Source organism: Pongo abelii, chromosome 1 (assembly GCF_028885655.2).
Source record: "Pongo abelii isolate AG06213 chromosome 1, NHGRI_mPonAbe1-v2.0_pri, whole genome shotgun sequence".
In the NCBI taxonomy this organism is placed as follows: domain Eukaryota; kingdom Metazoa; phylum Chordata; class Mammalia; order Primates; family Hominidae; genus Pongo; species Pongo abelii.
The window spans coordinates 207,863,856-207,886,517 of NC_071985.2; the positions used below are offsets into that span (position 1 = coordinate 207,863,856).

Below are 22,662 nucleotides of genomic sequence, written 5' to 3' on the forward strand. Positions count from 1 at the left end.
TAACATCTTGGCAACCAATAATAGGACCAGCATTTAAGAACAAAGCATCACTTGGGGGAAACAGGTTTCTGGTGCTACTGCAGGAGTTGCTTAAGCATGCCTGGACCACGTGGGCCTCTCCGCAAACTAAGTACCTGCTGTGTGCGAGGGACTGTTCTCAGCCCTGGGAACACAGTAGTATAGAAGACGGGCAAGGCACTTCCTCTGTGGGGCTGAATATTCTACTCGGAGGAAGGAAATGACAGACACACAAGGTAATTTCAGAGAAAGGTAAGTGTGAAGGAGTGAGACAGGGCACTGTGGCACAGTGCCACAGGCAGGCATGAGCAGTGTAGCTGGGAGGTGACATGTACACTGCGTCTGGAATGGGAAGAAGCAGCCAGCTGTGAGAAGAATTGAGGAAGGAGCGTCCCAGGCACAGAGAAGAGGGGAGAGCCGGTACAAAGGCCTGGGGTGGAAACAAGCTTGGTATGTCCAGGTGACACACAGAAGGCAGAGTGAGTTATGGGGAGAGAAAAGCTTGGTGACAGAGGCTGGGGCAGGACATCGGAATCTTGCAGGCCACAGCAACAACCTTCATTCAATTTATTTATTGAGACAGGGTCTCACTCTGTCCCCCAGGCTGCAGTGCAGTGGCACGATCTCAGTTCACTGCAACCTTGAACTCTTGGGCTCAAAGCATCCTCCCACCCCAGCATATCAAGTAGCTGGGACCACAGGTGTGAGTCACGGCACTTGGCCAAACTTCATTCTAGATATGATGTGAAACCATTATAAGGTCTTAAGCAGGGTGGTGACAATGTGTGACTTGGTTTTTTGTTGGTTTGTTTGTTTTTGAGATGGAGTCTTGCTCTTGTCGCTCAGGCTGGAGTGCAGTGGCACGATCTCGGCTCACTGAAACCTCCGCCTCCTGGGTTCAAGCAATTCTCCTGCCTCAGCCTCCAGAGTAGCTGGGATTACAGGCGCCAGCCACCGAGCCTGGCTACGTTTTGTATTTTTAGTAGAGACGGGGTTTCACCATATTGGCCAAGCTGGTCTCAAACTCCTGACCTCAAGTGATCCGCCTACCTTGGCCTCCCAAAGTGCTGGGATTACAGGAGTGAGCCACTGCACTCGGCTGGTGACTTGTTTTTTAAAAGACCTTTCTGATAGCCCAGATGCAGAAACAACCCAAATTTCCAGCAATGAATGGATAAACAATGCGGTGTATCCATTTGATAAGTATTAGTTGGCAATAATAAACCTTAGAAACCTTAAGCTGGGTGGAAAAAGCCAAACACAAAGACCACGGCTTGTGTGATTCATTCAGTGAAATGTCCAGAATCCACAGATCCAGAGAGACAGAAACTAGATTAGCAGTTGCCTGGGGCTATAGTGGGAGACAGGGAGGAGGAGGCTGGGGAGTGACTGCTAATGGGTACAAAGTTTCTTTTGGGGTGATAAAATGTTCTAAAATTAGATTATAATGATGCTTGCACAACTCTGTGAATACACTAAAAAAACATGAATTGTCCATCTTTGAAGTGGGTGGATTTTATGGCATGTAAATGATATCCCAGTAAAGCCGCTTGGTTTTGATGTTTGTTTAAAGACCTTTCTGGTTTCTGGGTAGAGAATAGAGTTAGGGGATGGACAGAGGAAGGAGGGAGACAGGAGGCTAATGCAGTCCCCCAGGCATAAGATGGCAGGGATTGGGCAGGCATGGACAAGACGTATGAGTGTAGCGGAGCCATGGACAGGATTTGCGGATGGGTCAGAAGTGGATGGTGAGAGGAAAGACCAGCATCAGCCGTGGGTTGAGCTTGGGTAGCTGGTGGCACCATCCTGAGATGAGGCACCCTGGAGGGACCCCGGCTGGGGAGAAGCCTTGGTCCAGTCTGCCAGGTTAAGATGCCTGAGAGCTGGCTGGGCGTGGTGGCTCACGCCTGTCATCCCAGCACTTTGGGATGCTGGGGTGGGCGGATCATGAGGTCAGGAGGTCGAGACCATCCTGGCCAACATGGTGAAACCCCATCTCTACTAAAAATACAAAAAATTAGCTGGGCATGGTGGCGCACGCCTGTAGTCCCAGCTGCTCGGGAGGCTGAGGTTGCAGTGAGCCAAGATCATGCCACTGCACTCCAGCCTGGTGACAGAGGGAGACTCCATCTCAAAAAAAAAAAAAGATGCCTGAGAGCCACCCTCACGGAGGTGTCAAGGAGGCAGTTGTGTGTGTATGACTACGGGGCTATGAACTGTAGGGAAGGGGGCGTGGATTATAAATCTGGGAGTTGCCGGTCTAAAAATGGCACTTAAAGCCACAAGATTCAATGAGATCATTGAAGAGAGAGAAGAAGCCTTTGGCCTACGTGGTCGCAGATGCCGCCATGTCTTGGAATGTTGAGTGGCTTTGGCTGGATTTACGGGCATGGGGCTGTGGCTGTGATTAGCCAGAAAATAGATTAATGTTAGAGGTCATGACAGGATTGGCTTGGCTCTCGTACTGTCCAGGCTAGGAGAGAGATTTGTTTCCCGGGGTCAGTAAATGCCTCCGGGAATTTGTCCACTTTGCCAGATGGACAGATTTATTCTCAGCATCACGAGTGCAGAGGCCCTGGTTACCCAGACTGGCTGCCCACTAGTCACCTGGGGCCTTTGAAGGAGACCAACACTTGGGGCCAACCCCCAGTTGGTTGGGGGAAAGAGGGACATTTTTACCAGATCTCCAGTGATTTTGATGCACAGCCAAGAGGGAGAAAATGTAAAGATGGCCAAGTTCCACACACAAGCCACAAAAAAGAGTTTGACATTTGGGGCCTTTCCAACGGTGAGTGTCAGGCACAGACAGATGGTGCCGGATGATCTGCCCTGAATTCTGCTCCACTTGTCTTGTGTGTTTTGAACTGGGTCCAGGACCAAGGAGGGAACAGTGCTGGGGGTCAGCCACCCTGGTCTGCTCAGGACTGACACTGATGGAGCACCGAGGATGTGGGATACTTGGTCCTACAAGCAGGAAAGCCCTAACTGAGATGAGCTATAGTCACCCAAACAAGGGAGAGGCATAGCTCAGCTTGCATCTGAGAGGCTTTATTTCATCATCTCTGATCTTGGTTGTGCACTTCAGAGGTTTTTTTTTTTTTTACCACAAATGGGTACAAGAGGGCTTCATAGTGACCACACAAAAAAGTGTGAGCGTCCTTATTAGATAGGAGCTAAGCAGTTATAAATTGTATCATATAAATTAAGACAGAAAATGCAGAGAATTTTTTTTTTTTTTTTTTTTTTGAGACAAGGTCTCACTGTCACCCAGGCTGGAATACAGTGGTGCAACTTCAGTTCACTGCAATCTCTGCCTCCCAGGCTCAAGCAATCCTCTCACCTCTGCCTCCTGGGCTCAAGAGAGCCTCCCACCTCAGCCTCCCGAGTAGCTGGGATTACAGGCGCCTGCCACCACACCCAGTTAATTTTTGTATGTTTAGTAAAGATGGGGTTTCACCATGTTGGCCAGGCTGGTCTCTAACTCCTGACCTCAGGTGATCCGCCCACCTCGGCCTCCCAAAGTGCTGGGATTATGGTTGTGAGCCACTATGCCCAGCCTATTTTATTTTATTTGAGACTGGGTCTCACTGTTGCCCAGGCTACAGTGCTATGGCATGATCATAGCTCACTGCAGCCTTGAACTCCTGGCCTCAAGCCAACCTCCCACACCTTGACTTCCCAAAGTGCTGGGATTACAGGTGTGAGCCACTGTACCCAGCCTCAGTGGAATGTTTATAATCCAAAAAACCATGAAAAGAATGAAATGTCTGTGCCTGAAATTAGGTGATGGTGAAAGAGGTCCGTATAGGGTTTGCTCTGGGGATGGCAGGTGTTGACTAGAAGCAGCACATGCAAGCCTTCTGGGTGCTGGAATAGTCTTGATCTTGATTGGGGAGGAGGTCATATGAGCGTGCATATAGGTCAACATTCCTTGAGCTGGTCATTTAAGAATAGTGCGTTTTAGGCTGGGTGCAGTGGCTCACGCCTGTAATCCCGACACTTTGGGAGGCTGAGGAGGGTGGATCACCTGAGGTCAGGAGTTCAAGAACAACCTGGCTAACATGGTGAAACCCCGTTTCTACCAAAAATACAAAAATTAGCCGGGTGTGATCCTGTAGTCCCAGCTACTCGGGAGGCTGAAGCACGAGAATCACTTAAACTTGGGAGGCAGAATTTGCAGTGAGCTGAGATTGCACCATTGCACGCCAGCCTGGGCGACAGAGTGACACCCTGTCTCAAAAAAAAAAAAAAAGAATAGTGTATTTTACACATTACTGTATCTACATTATATCTCAATCAAATTTTTTTTTTTTTTAAGTTTCACTTAAAAACTCAAGGAGAAATAGGACTGGTTTAAAACACTGGAGCCTGGAAAATTAAAGCACAATGAAGGCTTAAACACCAGAGTCATGGAAAACACTATTTTATTATTTTATTTTATTTATTTTATTTATTTTATTTTATTTTATTTTATTTTTATTTTATTTGAGACAGGGTCTCACTCTGTTGCCCAGGCTGGGCTTGCTAGGGCACAATCATAGCTCACTGCAGCCTCGGACTCCTGGCCTCAAGTGAACTGCCTTGAAACACTGGTTTGAAACACTGGAGCCTTGGAAAATTACAGCATGATGAAGGCAGACATGCTGACTGGGCTGGAGGAAAGGAATGATTTCTCAGGAGACAGGTGGGACATGTGGACACAGATGAAAGGGAAGAGGAGGCAGATAGTTCCTGACTGCTCCAAAGATAAGCTAAGGGGATCAGGAGATATTAGGGATCCAAATGGCTCCATGACCCCTGGGAGGACCTTGAGAGCTATAGTTGGTGGCACCAGTCAAGGCTTTGGGGTGGTCCCTTGGTGATCAGGTGAGCTGTGGATAGGGAAGGTGTCCAGGCCACATGGTGATCATAGGTGGGGAACCATGTGGAGTCAGGACCCTTCAGGAAGCACACGGAGAATGACACAGCAGAAGGGGACCCAGCCAGGCAGACTTAGGTAGAACCTGGGCAGGTGCGGAGCACTCAATGTCCTGCTTGGAATTACCCATGGAGGAGGGGTGAAGGTAGACAATGTTATGTTTCAGCAACATGTGCTTTTGAAAGACCCAGAACTCCCTGACTTCATACCTGCCACAAATCCTGAAGGTTTCAAAGAAGAATGAAAAGAAGGCCCCAGGCCCCACAAACAGCCTCCGTTGCGCATGTGCGAGAGAAGGAGCAGGGCCATCTTGGGAAGCAGCTTCCGTTTTTTAAAAGCGCAGCTGGGCCCGCTTGAAAGGAGTGGTGGAAACAGAGGAGGCAGCAGCCTGGAGGCTTGATCCGTGGCTACAGGGAAGAAGGGTCAGAGGAAAGGTTTCTGGTGCCCTTGAAGTCTCCCAGGCTCCTCAAAACCCAGGGAGTACAAAAGCAGAGGAGAGGTCACGCACACGGGGCAGAGGGCACTCGGGCCTTGCAGCACTCCTGGGGCACAGGCTTTAGAAGCTTCCGCTTAGGAATCTGAGAATGGTTTTCCACTGAGACAGATGTAAGAGGAAAAAGAATTCCGAGGTCTCTCCACTCAGAAGTCGGAGGAAACTTTCAGAAATGTAAAGTGGGTCATCTCATGTGCTGCTTTAAACTCTTCCTAGCTTCTTGCTGCTCTCAGATTAAAATTAAACTCTGTCTTAGTCCATTTTATGTCGCTATAACAGAAAACCACAGACTGGATAATTTATAAAGAAAAGGAATGTATTTCTAGAGGCTGGGAAATCCAAGGTTGGGGGCCTGCATCTGGCAAGGGCCTTCATGCTGCGTCCACTTGTGGCCAAAGGCAGAAGGGCAGAAGAGTGCCAGAGAGCAAGCAAGCAAGCAAGCAAGCAAGCGAGCGAGGGCTGAATCGGCTTTCAGAACAACCCACATTAATGCATTCACAAGGGCAGAGCCCTCATGGTCTAATTACCTCTTAACAAGCCAGGTTCCACTTCTTAATACCATCCAAAGGCAATTGCATTTCGACATGAGTTTTGGAGGAGACATTCAAACCATAGCAAGTGCTTACCTGCCCACCAGGCACTGAGGGATGGAACCCCTTCTGCCGACTTCCTTTGACCCCCCAGACCCTCCCACTTGCTTACTGCCTTTCTGTGTCTCAGATGCAACAACACTTCCTGCCTCTGAGCCTTTGCATTCACTGTTCCCTCTGCCTGGAATGCTCTTCGCACAGACTGTCACAAATGTCAGCTCCCCAGGGGCCATCCCTGACCTCTCCATCTCTAGTGATCTCCATGTGAACTCAATTCCTGGAGAAGGTGGTCCATGCAGGTCCTAAGACCTGGGAAAGCCACAGTTGAAATTTTGTAATTTGTGCAAGACGATGGAATTATTCCTAAAGGTCTCTCTCTTTGAGAAGTGGCCCAGGGGGGTATGGTGGAGGCCCACATCTCCTTTCTCTGCTCTGTTTACACTCTGTCCTTGCTCTGGTCCCTGGATGGTGAGGACATCGTGGGTCTGGGTTATCTGGGTTCTGGGAGCATGATTTTGCTAGGATAACTGCCAGAGGAAAAGGAGTGTGCTGGTATTTTCTAACCTCGGGCAGCTACTGGGAGTCTCATCTCTATTGAGTCAGACTTTGGAAGAGCAGATGCTCTGGAAATTTGGGCTAGGGTTAATTCAACAGTGGAGGAGGTGAAAGTACCACACCAGCAACGTAGGAGATGACCCAGGAGGTGGCTAGGGCTGCAGTGCCTGACCCTGGAGGGGTCCTGACATCTAAGGAGCCCTCCTGGTCAAGATTGAGCAGAATAAAAATTGAGGATGGAAGAATTTGGATGTTTCTTTGGATTTCAGTTTTCATAGAGAAGATTTCATTGTGAAGTTAAGACGTTTTTTTGAGCGGAAGATTACATGATTGGCGGATGTTCCTGTTGGTCAAAGGTGGGACAGTTTTCTTTTTCTTACCTGGTTCATTGCAGAATTATCTGCTGACCCACCAGAGGATAGAGAGGCTGGAGTAAGTAAGGGGGGTAACAGGCTCAGGGAGGGGGTTGCTGTGGGGAACAGGGGACTTGGGAGATGACCCACCACTGCAGCTGCATCAGAATCACCTGGAGGGCTTGCCAAAGACACGGACTGCTGGGCTGCCCCAGAGCTGCTGATTCAGCTCCTTGGGGCCTGAGAATCTGCATTCCCAACCAGCTCCCAGGTACTGCTAGGGCTGGCTGCAGGCTCCACACTCTGAGAACAGCTGATGGAATTATTGCCTGGTTCTGAATCATTCTGTGGGTGAAAGCAGAGCTTCCCACTCCAGGGCTCCAGGGAACTCCCAGGGGAGTAGCAAGTGCCCAGCTGGTGAGGGGCCTCCAGAGAGTCAGGGCAGGACTGTCTGGATGTGCAGCCGGCGCCCCCGAGAGATAGCCACCCCCAACCCCTGATGACTGCAAGGTTGGCCAGGAAATCCAAAGGCTTAGAGAGGAAAGTCAAGGTGTGAATGTGTGTGTGTGTGTGTGTGTGTATGTGCGAATATGTGTGTGTGAATGTGCTTGTATGTGTGAACATGTGTGTATGACTGTGCATGTGTATGTGTGAACATATGTGTGTGAATGTGTTTGTATGAACGTGAATGTATATGTAGGTGTGAATGTATAAAAGTGCATGTGTGTGAATGTGTTTATGTGACGTGTGTATGAAAGTGCATGTGAATACGTGTGTGAACGTGTGTGTATGCACTGGTATGAATGTGCATATGTGTGTATGTAGGTGTGAATGTATGTGCACATGTATGTAAGTGTGAATGTATGAATGTGCATATGTGTGTATGTAGGTGTGAATGAATGTGCATTGTGTTTATGTGAACGTGTGTATGTGAGTGAATGTGTATGTGTTTGAACTCGTGTGAATGTGTGTGTATATGTGAATATGTGTATGAATATGCATGTGAGTGCATGTTAACTTGTGGGTATGTGTGAATGTGTGTTTGAATGTGTATGTGTGTATGTGTGAATGTGTTTGTATGAATGTGCATGTATAAGTGTAAATGTGTTTATATGAATGCACATGTGTGTTAATGTGTTTAAGTGAACGTGAGTGTGTGGGTATGTGTGAATGTGTATGTGTTTATGTGAATGTGTGTGCATGTGTTTATGTGAACGTGTATGAATGCATGTTTGTGTGCATGTTTATGTGAACGTGTGTATGAATGTGCGTGTGTGTGCATGTAAGTGAACGTGTGTGAGGTATGCATGTTCGCAAGTGTGTTTATGTGAACGTGTGTGTATGAATGTGCGTGTGTGTGCATGTAAGTGAACGTGTGTGTGGTTATGCATGTTTGTATGAATGTGAGAGCGTGTGTGTGAGTGTGGGTATGTGTGTGATCCCTTTTCCTCTACGCTGCCTCTCAGTCCCTAGACTGGGGACTTCTCCACTTGATAAATGGGCTTGGCCCATTTCCACACACTCTATAGGATGGTGTAGGACTTGTGATTGGAAAACTGGGCAATTCCTGACAATCTCATTGCAATCGCCAGTGGAAAGGGGGTCACTGCACTGAGAAAAGGCCACTTGACCAGCCATCTTGTACCCCATCTTTCTGGGACCTTCCTGTTAATGGAATGAACTCTCCTACCTTCCCCCCTTGCTTTCTGGAATCTACAGTCAGTCCATGGACTAGACCAGGATGGCCCACAGAACCCCTGCAGTGAAACTGCTCATCATTTTTCCCGCCTGCTTCCTTGGGTCCACTCTCAGCCAGCTGCAGCTAGGAGGGAGGCCGAGTGCATGGTTAATCCCCAAGTCTTCAGCACAGACCTTTATTTTCGTCTATAACATGTTGAGGACACAAAGGTGAGAAGACAAGGGTCCTGTGACCGGGGAGCAGTCAGTCTATGGAGGAAAGGTTCATGCATATAGCCCAGGTCAAAGGAGTTTTTACGCCTATGTCAAAGGAGGGGCAGGGAGGAGTCAGGGAAGGCTTCCTGGAGGAGGTGACATTGAGGGCAGCTAGGAGGAATGAAGAGGAGTTTAGTAGGCATAACTTGGTTGTGGAGTCCAGGCAGGAAGCAGCATGCGAAGAGACATGGAGGTGTATGAGAACATGGAGAGTTTCCAGCTTGGTTTCTAAAGGAAAGAATCTCTGGGATATTCGTATGTTTCTCCAGGCTGAGTTTTACCATTCCCCAGAGCACTGAAGCCTTCTGGGAAAAACACCTTAGTTATCATTGTTTTCACTGAGACCAGGGGGCCATAAAATTTATTGTCCAAGTTGGGGCACTTTTAAGAGCAAAGGGGGTACTATTATTATGTTGGAACAACAGGTTAAAATCTGTCATAAGCAAATGTCATGAGTAGGATGGTCACTCTAGCCTTGGGGGTCATACACAAGGGTGGGGTGGAGGAAGGGTATGGGGAACAGTAGGGAGTGCAGAGTGGGCCTCTGTGGAGGCTGCCCAGAGGCCGGGAACAGCTGTCTGACCTGAGCAAGCCTGTTAGGGCCTCAGTTCCTTCCTCTATAAATGGGGGTGCCATCTTTTCCTGCCCGTCTCCCCTCCAAAGTTTTGTAGACACGATTTATCAGTTACTCCATGAAAAGGAAACACTAATTGGACCTCAAACATTCCTGGGCAAGCTCTGGGCATCTTCCTCAGCCCTGGGCCCCTGCCTGAGCATTCCCCACCACCAGATGGGTCCCTGGAAGACCTTGGACAGTCAACAAATCTTCATCCCAGTTTCCCAATTTCTGTAGATTCAGGGCTAGCTAATGGCAAAATGCTTGCTCAATGGGAAAAGCAGAAAACGTTCAGATTTATTGCTTTGAGATTTTGGTCTGTCTCCTGGGCCTGGTTGATGCGGTTTCCTCCAAGTTTCAGAGCATTTTGTTTAAAAAGAAGAATTTTTGACAGCAGTGTTTTGCCTCACATTTACACAAGGTTTTATAGTTTACAAAGAGGTTCACATCATAACAATCACTGCTAGGATGCACTGAGTTCTTACAAGGGGTGGGGTGGGGAGGCTCGATTAACCCTTGAAACCACTTTCCTTTTCCATGGATGGAGAAGCAGAGGCTCAGAGGAGCTTAACTAAGGGGCTTGCCCAAGGCCACACAGTCCTGGAAAAGGGCAGGGCAGAGCTGAACGCAGGTCCTCCAGTTTCAAAGGTTGTGCTTGTATGAAACCCACACGGGTTGTCCTCTCCTGTCGCACCCCTCCCGCCTCTCTTGCCTTCAGCCTACCCACTGCATATGCCCTGCTGCAGACAGTGAGTAAGAAACACAAACCCGACCCGACCAGAGCCTGTGCAGAAAACAGGCTGGAATGAGTATAAAAATAACCAGGTATGTTCACGGGAGTCCTTGAGTCCCTACACAATATATTTTCTGCTAAGATGATTTATGTAGTGGTGCAGGTGATGGAGGTCTTTGCGGCATCAGCAGGGTAGTTGCTTTCTGAGTTCTAATTCTGCACTGTCCAAAACAGCAGCCAGCAGCAATGCATAGCTCTTTAAATGTAATTAAAATGACATGAAATTGGCCAGGCGCGGTGGCTCACGCCTGTAATCCCAGCACTTTGGGAGGCTGAGACGGGTAAATCACAAGGTCAGGAGTTCAAGACCAGCCTGGCCAAGATGCTGAAACCCTGTCTCTACTAAAAATACAAAAATTAGCCTGGAGTGGTGGCATGCACCTGTAGTCCCAGCTACTTGGAAGGCTGAGGCAGGAGAATCACTTGAACCCGGGTGCCAGAGGTTGCAGTGAGCCGAGATCAAGCCACTGCATTCCAGCCTGGGTGACAGAGCAAGACTTCGTCTGAAAAAAAAAAAAAGGAAAAAAATTAGCTGGGTGTGGTGGCGCACGCCTATAGTCCCAGCTACTCGGGAGGCTGAGGCAGAAGAATTGCTTGAACCCAGGAGGCAGAGGTTGCAGTGAGCCGAGATCGTGCCACTGCACTCCAGCCTGGTGACAGAACGAGACTCTGGTCAATTAAAAAAAAAAAAGGAAATAAAATTAAAAGTTTAGTTCCTCCATTGCGCTTGGCACATTTTAAGTATTCCAGATCCACATGGGGTGACCCTATTGGACGCCACTGTTCTAAGCCACCAGCAGCCTGCTCCTGTCTTATCCTGGCTGTCCTGAAGAATGGAGAGCTGTTGACACAGGTGGCAGGCACACCTGTTTTAAGGTAGGTCGCTTTGCAGTCAAGGTATCTATAGAAGCTATCCTAACATCTGAGCCCCTCTACTCCACTCTGGAGCAGTTACAGCTCCAGGGATGCAAATAAAAGGCAGAAACCAAGGCAGTGGCCACCAGCTGGGGTCTTGCTACTCAAAGTGTGGTCCAAGGACTGGCAGCATCAGCATCTCCCAGGAGCTTGTTAGAGAAAAGCAGAATCTGGCTGGGCACAGTGGCTCATGCCTGCCATCCTAGCACTTTGGGAGGCTGAGGTGGAAGGATAGCTTGAGCCCAGGATTCTGAGACCAACTTGAGAAACATAGCGAGAAAAAAAAAATTAGCTGGATGTGGCGGCACACACCTGTAGTTTCAGCTATTCAGGAGGCTAGGTGGAAGGACTGCTTGAGCCCTGGAGATGGAGGTTGCAGTGAGCCATGATGGCCCCACTGCGCTTCAGCCTGGGTGACAGAATAAGATCCTGTGTCAGGAAAAAAAAAAAAAAGGCAGAATCTCAGGCTCCATGCCAGAGCCGCTGAACATGAACCTGGATTTTAACAAGCTCCCAGGTGATTCCTGTGCACGTTCGAGAAGCTCTGACTTAAGAGACAGGCTGAGCAGGAACAAAACAGTGCTCCAAATATAGGAAACCAAACTGATATTTTCAGATACAAAAAATAGAATCAGCCCCCCTCCTCCAGTAGGGTGTAATTAAGAATTAGTCACAGAGGGCCGAGCATCTTTGTGCCACATGACCAATGACCATACTTCCAAGGACAGGCCCCCAGGGGAAACGCTGGGGGAAGCTAGCCCATTCATCTCTAGCACTTTCTCAAATCACAGTGGGGTCACCTCCTCAAAGCAGAGGGAATGGAACTGAGAATCACATCTTGGATGCTGCCTTTAAATCAGATTTTCCATTTTTGCTTTTCTTCCCAACGCATTTGGCCGGTCTGACCAAACAGCCAGTCATTTAAAGGGAGGCACCTAGAAAACGACTGTGCCCCGCTCGTCCCCCTTCCCGGGGCCGTGAGGCTCTGCAGACCTCAGTGCCAGGAGCTGGGTGTTGAAGCTTTCTGGGAAGGAGCTGACATCACGCCCTTCTATGAGAGAAGCAGGTGCAAATGGTGCTTCCATCCTCAGTGAGGGCGCGGATGAGGCTTAAAATGAGCCTGGCAGCCGCGCGCTGACCCCCAGCTGGGGAAGGAGAGGGCTGCTTCAGGGAAAGGTTTGGGTGTTCAGATTCTGTGGCTTGCAAAGCTCTCTCCTACCTTCAGTGAGGATGAGTCAGCCCTTAATTCCTCTCTCCTCTCGGCCTATCTTGAGTCGTACTTATTTTTATCCGTGGAATGGAGTTAAGTTGCCAAAAGGATGATATTTCTCCACCTGCAAGGGCCCTCCTGGAGGATACATTTTAAAATATTCGTTTTTACAATTTCCTCCCAGCAATACAGCAGAGGACAAGAGAGGAGAGGTAGACAGCCGCACGGGCCTGGCAGGGGAGCCTGGGGCTTGGGGAACTGCAAAGTGGCTTTGAGATGGAGAGACATTCTAGAAGTTATTCTGAGGACATAATTGGACAAAAGTGAAAAGGAGGATGGTTAAGTATGCTCTTCATAACTCTCTGTATAATACTGAAGAAATCAAAGCAAACTGTAAACAGTCCTGCTGTTTTCGCCTGTGCAGCCTGCAGATCCCTTATTTTGGTGATGAATCTCATGTTTTTCTCTAGGGAACAGCCCATCACCCATTGCACAGGGTAATCTTAGGGGGTCTGCCAAGCCAAGATGCCTGGCCCTGCCCTTGGCTAGGGGCAGGCATGTGACCCAGGCCAGGCCAGGCCACATGGAAAGGAGCCACAGTAGGATCTGGAAACATTTAGATTCAGCCCTCCTGATAGTGGTGCCTAGAGAGGCTTCCCTGGTTCTTGAAGGGTCCCTGGCCAAGTCCTCTTTGTAGCCCTTATTGAGGTTTGGCTGTTTACTCCTTCCTGAGATTCCATAAGCCACCCCATGGCATTTCAGTAAATCCCTTTCTGTGCTTAAGTTGACAGAGTTGGTTTCTGTGATTTGTAACTAAAATCCCAGATGGACAGAAACCCAAATGCCTGGCAACAGGGGCTTAGATCAGCAAAGCAGGCTACAGCACACAATGTAATACTCCACAAGCACGTACAACGATGAGATAAACATATATTTGTTGACATGGAAAGAGGTTCACAATATAGTCAAGTGCAAAAGCAGATTATAAGAAAACAGTGTGCATAGTAGGATACCACGGTGGCAAAATATATATTCTATATATTCATAGAAAAAGGCCTAGAAGAAAATATAACAGTATTCACTCCGGAGAGTGGGATGGCCAGTGAGTGTTCTTTCTGCTTCTATTTTCTAATCTTTCTACAATGTCTGTGTAGTCAGTTTTCCTGGTTTGCTTTTTTTTTTTTTGAGCATAGGTGGGTCATGGGAGTCACGCTCTCATGCTGCCTGTCAAGAGCATGGTGACTTGCTACAGGGGCTACTCCCCAGCAGCTCTGCTTAAGAAGATTCTGGGAATGTCTTGAGTCTCCAGAACAAGGCACAAGCACTTCCTGTGCCCAGGGAACCAGCAGCTTCCCACTTCTTCTCAAAGCAACCTTGTGGGGTTGAGGTTTTCTGTCTGCTTGATGGAAAAGAAGAGCCCAGAGAGGGGAGGTACCTGCCTAAGTTCACACAGCAGGGATTTAAAGCGGGGTCACCTGGCCCAGAGCCCCAGGGGCTACTAAAGCTTATGAACAGAGCAAGCAGCTGAGCCCAGGGAAGGGCTCAACATTCTCCCGTGACTTTGGCTGTGTTGACAAGCTGCAAATGTGCCAGGAAAGGGCTGGGTGTGGTGGCTCATGCCTGTAATCCCAGCACTTTGGGAAGCTGAGGTGGGCGGATCACCTGAGCTCAGGAGTTCAAGACCGGCCTGGGCAACATGGCAAAACCTCGTCTCTACTAAAAATACAAAAAATTAGCCGGGTGTGGTGACGCATACCTGTAATCTCTGCTACTGGGGAAGCTAAAGCAGGAGAATTGCTTGAACTCAGGAGGTGGAGGTTGCAGTGAGCCAAGATTGCACCACTGCACTCCAGCCTGGGCGACTGAACAAGACTCTGGGTCTCAAAAAAAAAAAAAAAAAAGCGTCAGGGGAGGAACAGCTGTCACTTCAGTGTTAGGACCTGAACTCCTTGCTCTGCACAACAGCCCCAGTGTTTCAGGCCCCCTCCCAGGGAGGGCATCGGGGAGGCTGGGAAAGGGGGCTGGGTTATGGGAGGTTCGTTCTTCTGCCAGATAGTCTTTTGGCTGCTCCTTTTTATCTTCTGGGACTTGGCTTGAAGGTCACCTGCCCAGAGAGGCCCTCCCTGACCCTGTAGGGTAGGTCCTCAGCTGTCTGTCTATCTCCTTTGTAGCATTTCCTATGACCTGCAGTCACTTCACTTACTTGTCCATTTCCCTTACCATCGCTCTCTCCCCTCTTGACTCCTTGACTGCAGGGCTTATGACTGTCTCACTCTCAGCGGTGTCCCTGGCCTCTAGCCCAGTGTCTGGTCTGTTGCAGGCACTCACCAAGCATCTGCGGAATGATGGAACAGATGGACACTCAACTGGGGTGGCCAGGAGACGGCAGGGGCGAGACTCTCCTCTGCCTTTTTCCGGCTGTGTGACCTCAGGCAAGTTGCTGCTCCTCCCTGGGCCTCTTCCCAATCTCAACCTGAGTATAAATAAACAACTCCATCTGAAGGGCTGGCCTCATGCTCCTTGAATATATCAGGACTGATTTCAGGGGAGGTAATAGAAGTTGGAATCGTTTACTAAATTATACCTTAAATCAACTGCTGGCTGATTATTCTTTCTGAAGGTAACATTGCAATGGTTTTTCTAGGAGTCACTGATGTGCAATGAGCCCAATCATATTTCTTATTCAATAAACTCTTTTATTCTAGTTCACAGATTTTTCCATTACAATAATAATGAAAATAGCACTAGTGATTTGTAACACTGAGGCCCAATCAAAGGGAAACCCCTCCTCAAATTATAAGGTAAATGACACATAGTTGAACGTAGGGTCAGTGTTGGGCAAAAAGCATTTAAAATATAGATAACGGGGTCAAGATTTTGTGTGTGTGCAAACACTCGGTTTTGTTTATCAGGATGACGCCATTTTAGAAAGTGCATGATTTTGAAAACTATATGTATAATTGTGATAAAACTAAACTGTAGAGAAAAGACAAAATCAAGCAAAAACAAAAACCGAGAAACCAAAAGGAAGAAAATCAAATACAAGGGGCGGGTATGCAAACCTCCGGTCTTTTGGCCCTGGAATGGCAAGTGAGTGGGCTTCATAGAAATTCTCTGTAGAAAGGAATGTGTGGGCCAGTGTGGCCATGGCCCTGGCCTGACATCGCTGCGTCTCCAAGTCTTGTCTCCTCACAGAGGAAAAGAAGTTGCTTGTCCGACACATCTGCTGGGGGTCTGCCCGAGATGGGGCCTTCGTTCCCAATCCCTTTGAGAACAGTCCCAAATCCTGAAAAGGCAAGGCATCCCTGCGGCGGCCCCAGGGCGGCGGCGGGAGATGGGGTCAGTATCTGCCCCAGGCCCTGCTGGAGCTGTCTGAGTGGTTCACCGGGAGCGGGTGGGCCTCAGTGTTGAACACCCAGTCTTCCAGGGAGAGCAAGTCATCTTCAGAGAACAGAAGATAGAGATACCTGTGCCCCATGCAGGGCAGGGAAGCAAGACACGGTCTGTCAGTGGCCTGGGGAAGAAGGGTGGGCCCGGGAACAAGTCTCAGGGCCTTTGTGATGGGCCTGTTGCCAAGGGGTTTCAACCCCAAAACTGTGGGCACCAGGGTGGGGGTGCTAGTCCTGGGGAAGGAGGCTGTGGCTACAGATAAAAGCCTTGAGCTTTGGGGTCAGAAGGACTTAGTTTACCCTGGCTCTGCCATCAGCCAGCTTCACCTGCCCGGCTCTGTATGTGAGCCCTTATGGTCCAGATTCTCCTCTGCAGGGGGGCCTAAGGGCTGCTCCAGTCCAGTTGGCTCTTACGTGCCCCGCTGCTGCCCACTAAGACTCTATATTCAGAGTACACATTGGGGCACTGAGAAGAACATGGGGTTGTGACTCTAGAACTCCAGCTTACAGGTTGTAGGTTTTTTCCCCACTGGAAGGAACTGATCATTCTGACCCACCCTAAAGGGTTAAAGCACAAGGGGCTTGCTTTGAGGAACAGTGAGGAAGTGGGATGGCCAACTTCCGTGGCAAGAAATCGAGGGGGGCACAGCAGCCACACTGCAGAGGTCACAGGAGGGAAAGTCAATGCCAGCAACCAGCACTGACATCATCATCGTTAACCCTATCCCATTTTACACACGACGACGCGGTTCCCAGAACAGAAGCACTGGGGAGATGGGTGAGAAACTGAAGGAACCTGCGGTATCACACGGTGCATCCCTAGGGAACTTGGATTCTAGCCCAGTCTCACTCTCCGAGAAAGCAGCCTGGCCCAAGGCTCACCCCTGGGGTGCAGCCCTCTGGATTCCAAGCCCTTCACACCTTTTGGGCTCCTGTCCTGTGATCACAGAACCTGACTGTGGAGGGGAGGGACTGCGGACCCCTACCCCCAACCTCCCACCTGTCCATCCCTAGGAAGAGCCCACGCTGCTCACTTTAGTGTCTCCGCTAGAAAGAAGCTCTGCTGCTTGTTGTCGTGGTTGGGGTTGCTACTGTACACGTCTTGGATCCCGGAGAAACCGGCTTCTGTCCGACAGTATTTCTCCAAGGCCTGAGGAAGGGGAAGAGGAGGAGGAAAACAGCCTTAACACGGGACAGGAAAGGCCCCTCAAGACTTGTGCATGCCTGGCAGGTTGGAGCTAGAAAGCAGATAGCACCCCCACCCCTTGGCTGGGGACTCCTGGCATTTGTGGGAACAGAAGGTCAAATTATTCTTTCAGGGTTTAGCCACCTGTCCCCAGGCTGGAGGGGCCACACTCCCTCCACCCACACCTCTTGAGAGCTCTGGCCTGATGGGCTGCCTGTCCTGAGCTCTTCACCTGGTTTGAACTTAGAGGAAGCTTCTCTTCGTGTTTCAGGGGACTAGGCTGGTCTCACAGATTCACCCACAGTGGTAGGCAGAGGTGGAGAGGGGCCACTGGTGATGGCCATGGGCTGGGATTTGGGGATGGACTTGGTACCCCAGGCATTCTCAGGAGAGATGGCCCCTGGGCTGGAGGCAAGTGGGCCAAGCCATTCATCTTTCTATATAAATGCATTTTTTTTTTTGAGACAAGGTCTCATTTTGTTACCCAGGCTGGAGGGCAGTGGGGCGATCAGAGCTCACTCTGCAGCTTCAACCTCTGCGGTTCGAGCAACCCTCTTGCCTCAGACCCTCAAGCAGCTGGGACTATAGGCATGCGTCACCATGCCTTGCTAATTTTTGTATTTTTTTGTATAGATGGAGTTTCACCGTGTTGCCTGTAGGCTGATAAATACAATTCCTACCCACTGAGGGGGTCTGTGGACTGGGCATAGGAGCACAAGATGCTTGGCCTTTGAAGGCCAAGAACAATGGTCCTGGGGAAGCAAGTGGACTTAACAGGGCCAGTGAACCTGAGCATGCCCTGGACCCCGTCTGAGTGCAATGCTCGGAGTGGGCATGGCGGTGGTGGGGGAGATAGGGGTAGAGAAGGCTCAGCATCCATCCACCAGGGAACCTTCTGGAATCCCCACACCTGCCTTTGACACCTCCCCCAAGACAGCCATTAAATTTCCACCTAGGTGTGGGGCCGGGGGCTGAGGGCAGGGTAGGCCTCAAGGGCCAGTAGAGACTAGGGTGGGGGGGTCCCTTGGGCTGGGCTGCCTGTGGGAAGAGGAGGGAGGTGGAGGTGAGCTGCCCAGCTTCGGGATCAGGAAAGCGTCCGTTGGGACAGCGGTGGCCGCGTGGTGCCCGCGTGGTGCTCTAGGCAGCTGCCTAGCCTCTGACCCTCTAAGTTTTTTGAGGCCTGGTCCCAGGCCCCAAGGATATGGGCACTCAGAACCCTCTTCACAAGTCTGGCCTGTCCTGTCTCAGGACAACTTTGCCCAGCTGGAGACTCTTGGCTCTGTAACCACCACCTTGACCCTTTGCACTCTGAACTGTGGTCAGAGGTCAACGTGGCTTGGGCTTCCACTCCATGCCCAAGCCAGGGCACCCAGCACCCAGTCTGTGAATTCTCAGGGGCATCTAGCACCTGGCTGCCCATCCCTGGGGCCCACTCACCAGCACCACCTCCCAGCCCCACTCCCTGTAGATGGGGTTGTGGGTCTGTCGCCACAGGTACATGTAGCTCTCCACCACCTCTGGCCGGAGGATGTAGTAGCTCTCGCTCAGCTGGGTGGCCACGGCCTCTCTGCCGGAGTTAAACCAGAAGGCCTCAGGCCCGAGTTTGGTGTCTGGGGAAACAGCCAAGCAGAGGGCCCAGGTCAGACCTCCCACCTCCTGCTTTTCGGGATCCAGGAGAGATGTCAGTTGCCTTGAACCCGCGGCCAGGGTGATGTCAGGGGTGTGTGGGTGTAGGGTGCCCCTGCCTGGACTGCTGTGTGAGGTTGCACCGGGCAGATGCACAGCTTCCCTCTTGGCCTGGGCTGGACAAAACAAGACCCTCGGGGACTGGAAATGTGAGCAGCTTTGGACTCTGAGAGTCCAAATGAGCTACTCAGCAGTCTGGGTAGGTGAAGGTTTGGGCGGGGTTCCACAATTGTGTACTTTGAGGCAATAGCTCTGCAAGAGGTTAGCCAGACCTCAGCCAAGAGGGTTTCGGGTTTCAACACATCTGGGGAGCCGAGGGTTAAACAAAATGAGTCTCCCATCTGCAGGATTTATCAGATCCTTTAATATGCTAATGTGAAATGAGGCTTCTCCTCGGGACCCTTTTTCTTAGAAAACTGCTTTTAACATCTCCCAGAACAAACTTCTAGAGTTTGGGAACAGCTGAGGTGGAGATGGAGGGAAGATTGCCCAGGAATGCACCTACTCCCACAGAGGGAGCTGAGGAAGGAGGGCCTGAGGGAGCCTGGGTTCTGTCATTGTCACTGTTTTGTTTTGGGGCAATTTGCTGTCATTCTTGTTGTATGGCCATAATTATAACCACCTCTGCAGCCACTATTTATGATTTCAAAGGCTGTGCTGGGTGCTTTAAAACACTATTTCAATCCTTAAAAAATGTTTCTTTAGTAAGGTAATTGCTACTATCCCTCTCACGCATGTGGAAACTGAGGATCAGAGAGGCTAAGTAATTTGCCCAAGGTAACACAGCGAGTTGTGGCTGAGGTGGGACTTGACCCTGGATGTGTCTGATGCCTCTCCTAGGGCAGTGCTCTTTCCCTCCTGGGTCTAACCCTCATAGGCCCAACATGTAGGGTATGAGGGCCAGATCCTTCTCCCATTAATGCCTGTCCCTCCTGTCCAGGTCACCCAAGTCCCCAGCTCCATTCCTAATGTGAGCCCTCTTCCCTCCTACCAGGGTTCAAAACCGAGAGGCCCTAGGTTGCTTTTACTCTAGAGGCAGGGGCTAGAGGTTTGCAGGACTTCCTGCTCTTCCATGGAGGGCTTCAGGGAAGAGAAATTAGCTAGATCCTGGCCTCTCTAATCTTTTCAAATGGTGTAGCGGCTCCTGGCCATCAGAAAACAGTCGTTTTGCCAAGTCGCTAGTGGGGTGAAGGCAGGAGCCACTGCTACAGGCATCCACAGGACGAGCCGAGGCTGGCTAGAAAAATATGCTCTATTAAGCGGCTGTCTTTTATGGTCTGGGCTGATTGTCTCAGACAAATAGCGAGCCTTTTATTATTCCTGAGATTTCTTATTTGTTTATGGCCCTGGCAGAGCAAGCTCTTTGAAGAGAATGGACGACCAGTTTTAAAGACCCATTGCGAATCTCTGACTTCCTGGAAACAGCTCCAGGAGACCCCATTCAGCTGGGGCGGGCACAGACACATCATGATGGGCCATCAGCAAGTGCCTGCAGTGCTGCTGGCCGAAGGCGGCTGCCAAAGTACTTTATCATGGGACCCTGTGCCTCACTGTGAGACCTGTGTCATTATTCCCATCGAACAGATAAGAAAACAGAGGCTGCCCATCTGGCCTCTCTAATCTTTTCAAATGGTGTAGTGGCTCCTGGCCATCAGAAAACAGTCGTTTTGTCAAGCAGTGCTTGAGCCTGGGATTTTTACTGCAAATCTTGGGTTGTCCCCTCCAACCAACACTGGGATTACCACTCAGAGCGGCGGGCGTCTGCTGGGACCACACAGGGGCTGGGGATTTTTCTGAGGGGTGCAGTTTGCACATGGGGTGGAACCAGGCATCAGAAGGCCTGGGTTCCAGCCCAGGATCAATTCCTTATGTGCAGTGTGACTTTGGCTAAGTCACTTCCCCTCTCTGGGCTGACTCCGCTTCTCTGTGTAGAATGAGGAGCCAGGCTCAGGCTCTCAAATGTGACCTCTGACTCTAGCATCTGACAATTCAGTGGTGAGTGGTGGGTGGGGAGGACCAAGCTCTCAGGCTTTCCGGCGATCATGGGTCAAAGAGGGAGACTAAACAGGTGGGAGCAGGAGGCGGTGAGACCCCCTCTAAGGAGGGTGCCGGGGGAAATGCAGAGGCACATTTGAAAGTAGGGGACTCAGGGTGGGACATGTGCTGGGCTCAGGAAGCTGCTGTTTCTGCCTCCGGGGCTGGAGGATCCTTTACTCTGTGCCCCACTCAAGGGACCTTGGCCAAGTAATCTCTGAGCCTCAGTTTCCTCATCTGTGTGGTGAGGTTCGGTGATGATGTGTCAAGTGCGGAAGAGTACCAGGTACACGCAAAGCACTTCCTGCGTCTGTACTAGTTTCCCTTTCATTCAGGGTACAGTCTCAGAGCCTGGAGAGCACATCTCTCAAATTCTACCTGACTTCCAAGGGGAGGCTTTCCTAAGGCCATGTGCTCCCTTTGCTCACTGCTGCTGGTCTTTCCGGTTCTTCCTGGTGTCTAGCCTCAGTCTCTCCTGCTGCCCCTTCCCCTTGCAGGGTTACCTGAGCGGGCGTATGACTCGTGACACGTCTTGGTGATCTGGGCTGCGAGCTCTCGGTAGTGGGCCCTCTTTTCTTCCTTGGCATCCTCGGCGCCAAGGGCGATCATGCCCCCGGAGAAACAGGCCAGGTGCCCCATCTTGTGGTCCAGAATCCCCCCTCGCCACTCGGCAATGTAGGTCAGCCCCCCGGGAGAGACATTCAGCAAGTAGGTCTCTATCGCCTGGGAGCAAGGTGGGGATTGGGCAGGGAGAAGGGGCGTGGGAGGGCACAGAGAAGGGGGGGAAAGGATGGAAAATGAACATTTTGGAGACAGTAGCAAGGGCAGCTCTGCCAAGCCCTCCATCCCAGGCAAAGGAGGCCCATTGATCTCTGCTGGTCAAGATGCCTGTCAGGGCACAGGAGGGGCTGCTATTCGCTGGGAGGCTCAGACACAGGGCAGATCCCCAGGGCAAGTCTCTTGCACAGCCTTTAAAATCTTCCACGTTTTTAAAAAAACATTAAAAAATATTTTAAGATGATCCTCCTCCTCCATTATGTCCTGTTTGATCTTAACCAGAAGCCCAGCTGGCCTGTGGATGGGCTTCAGGGGCCCAGGCCCTTAAAACTGTACCCAACACTTTTTGGTGGATGTGCATCTTTATGGGAAGAGTGTCCATCTATTCTTACCAGTTTCTCAAAAAGAACCTGCAGAAAATTAAAAGCTGTTCTCTACGGGTATTTTGTCACACGTTTCCTCATTTAATGCCTACAGCAAGCCAGGCACCTGGGCTGCAGCGCCCTACACAGGCAAACTGGAGGGGCAGCTTGTCCCAGGCCACCCAGCCACACCAGCCTAGAAACAAGACCGCACAATATCCAGAGCTCTGCTTCTTCCACTACCCGATGGCCATGCCTTTTGGTGGGAAGGGAGGTGATGCTGTTGTAAAGACTCTGAGATGTTGGGGGCGTGAGGGGGTCAGACTGCTGTCAGCCCCAGGAGCCCAAGGGGAGGGAGGAAGCTGCTCACACAGTCTCGAGGCCAGACTCTATGGGCTGGTGGGGCCTGGTCCATGGCTGGGGTCCTCTGGGGCCCTTGCCAGGCCTCTGCCTCCACTCTCACCCCTCCAATCTACTCTCGAGGGGGTCTCTGTACTCAGCAATTAACAAACCGGATCATATCATCTGCCTGCTTAGAACCTTCAGTGGTTTCCAAGTGCCCTTATGTGAAAACACCAGAGGGGCCTCCAAGACTGCACGATCTGGACCCTGAGGGTGGACCTGATGCTATGGACATGGCTCTGGGGCACAGACTCATCAGGTTCAAATCTCATCTCCACCAGTTCCACGCTGTGTGACACTGGGCAGGTTGTATGTTCTCTCTGTGCCTCAGTTTCCTAATGTGTAAACTGGGGATAGGAGCATTAACTGCCTCATAGGGTTGTGAGAATTAAATGAGATATGCCTGCGGGGC

General features: G+C 50.5%; 1 protein-coding gene across 3 annotated transcripts in view; it reads right to left on the bottom strand.

The window, feature by feature from the left end:
• Positions 1-13,035: 13,035 nt before the first annotated feature.
• The window catches only part of MAN1C1 (mannosidase alpha class 1C member 1), a 169,296-nt gene continuing 159,669 nt past the window's right edge, over positions 13,036-22,662 (bottom strand). For 2 of the 3 annotated variants that reach the window (XM_024235405.3, XM_063714284.1), the window contains 4 exons: positions 21,213-21,432; positions 18,427-18,599; positions 16,838-16,953; positions 15,090-15,881 (listed from right to left, as the gene is read on the bottom strand). In XM_024235405.3, the coding sequence (XP_024091173.2) occupies positions 15,755-15,881; positions 16,838-16,953; positions 18,427-18,599; positions 21,213-21,432 (636 nt within the window). In that variant the 3' untranslated portion in view covers positions 15,090-15,754. Of the gene's footprint in view, positions 14,750-15,089; positions 15,882-16,837; positions 16,954-18,426; positions 18,600-21,212; positions 21,433-22,662 lie in introns of those variants that run through there. The other variant, XM_063714283.1, reaches the window with a different exon arrangement.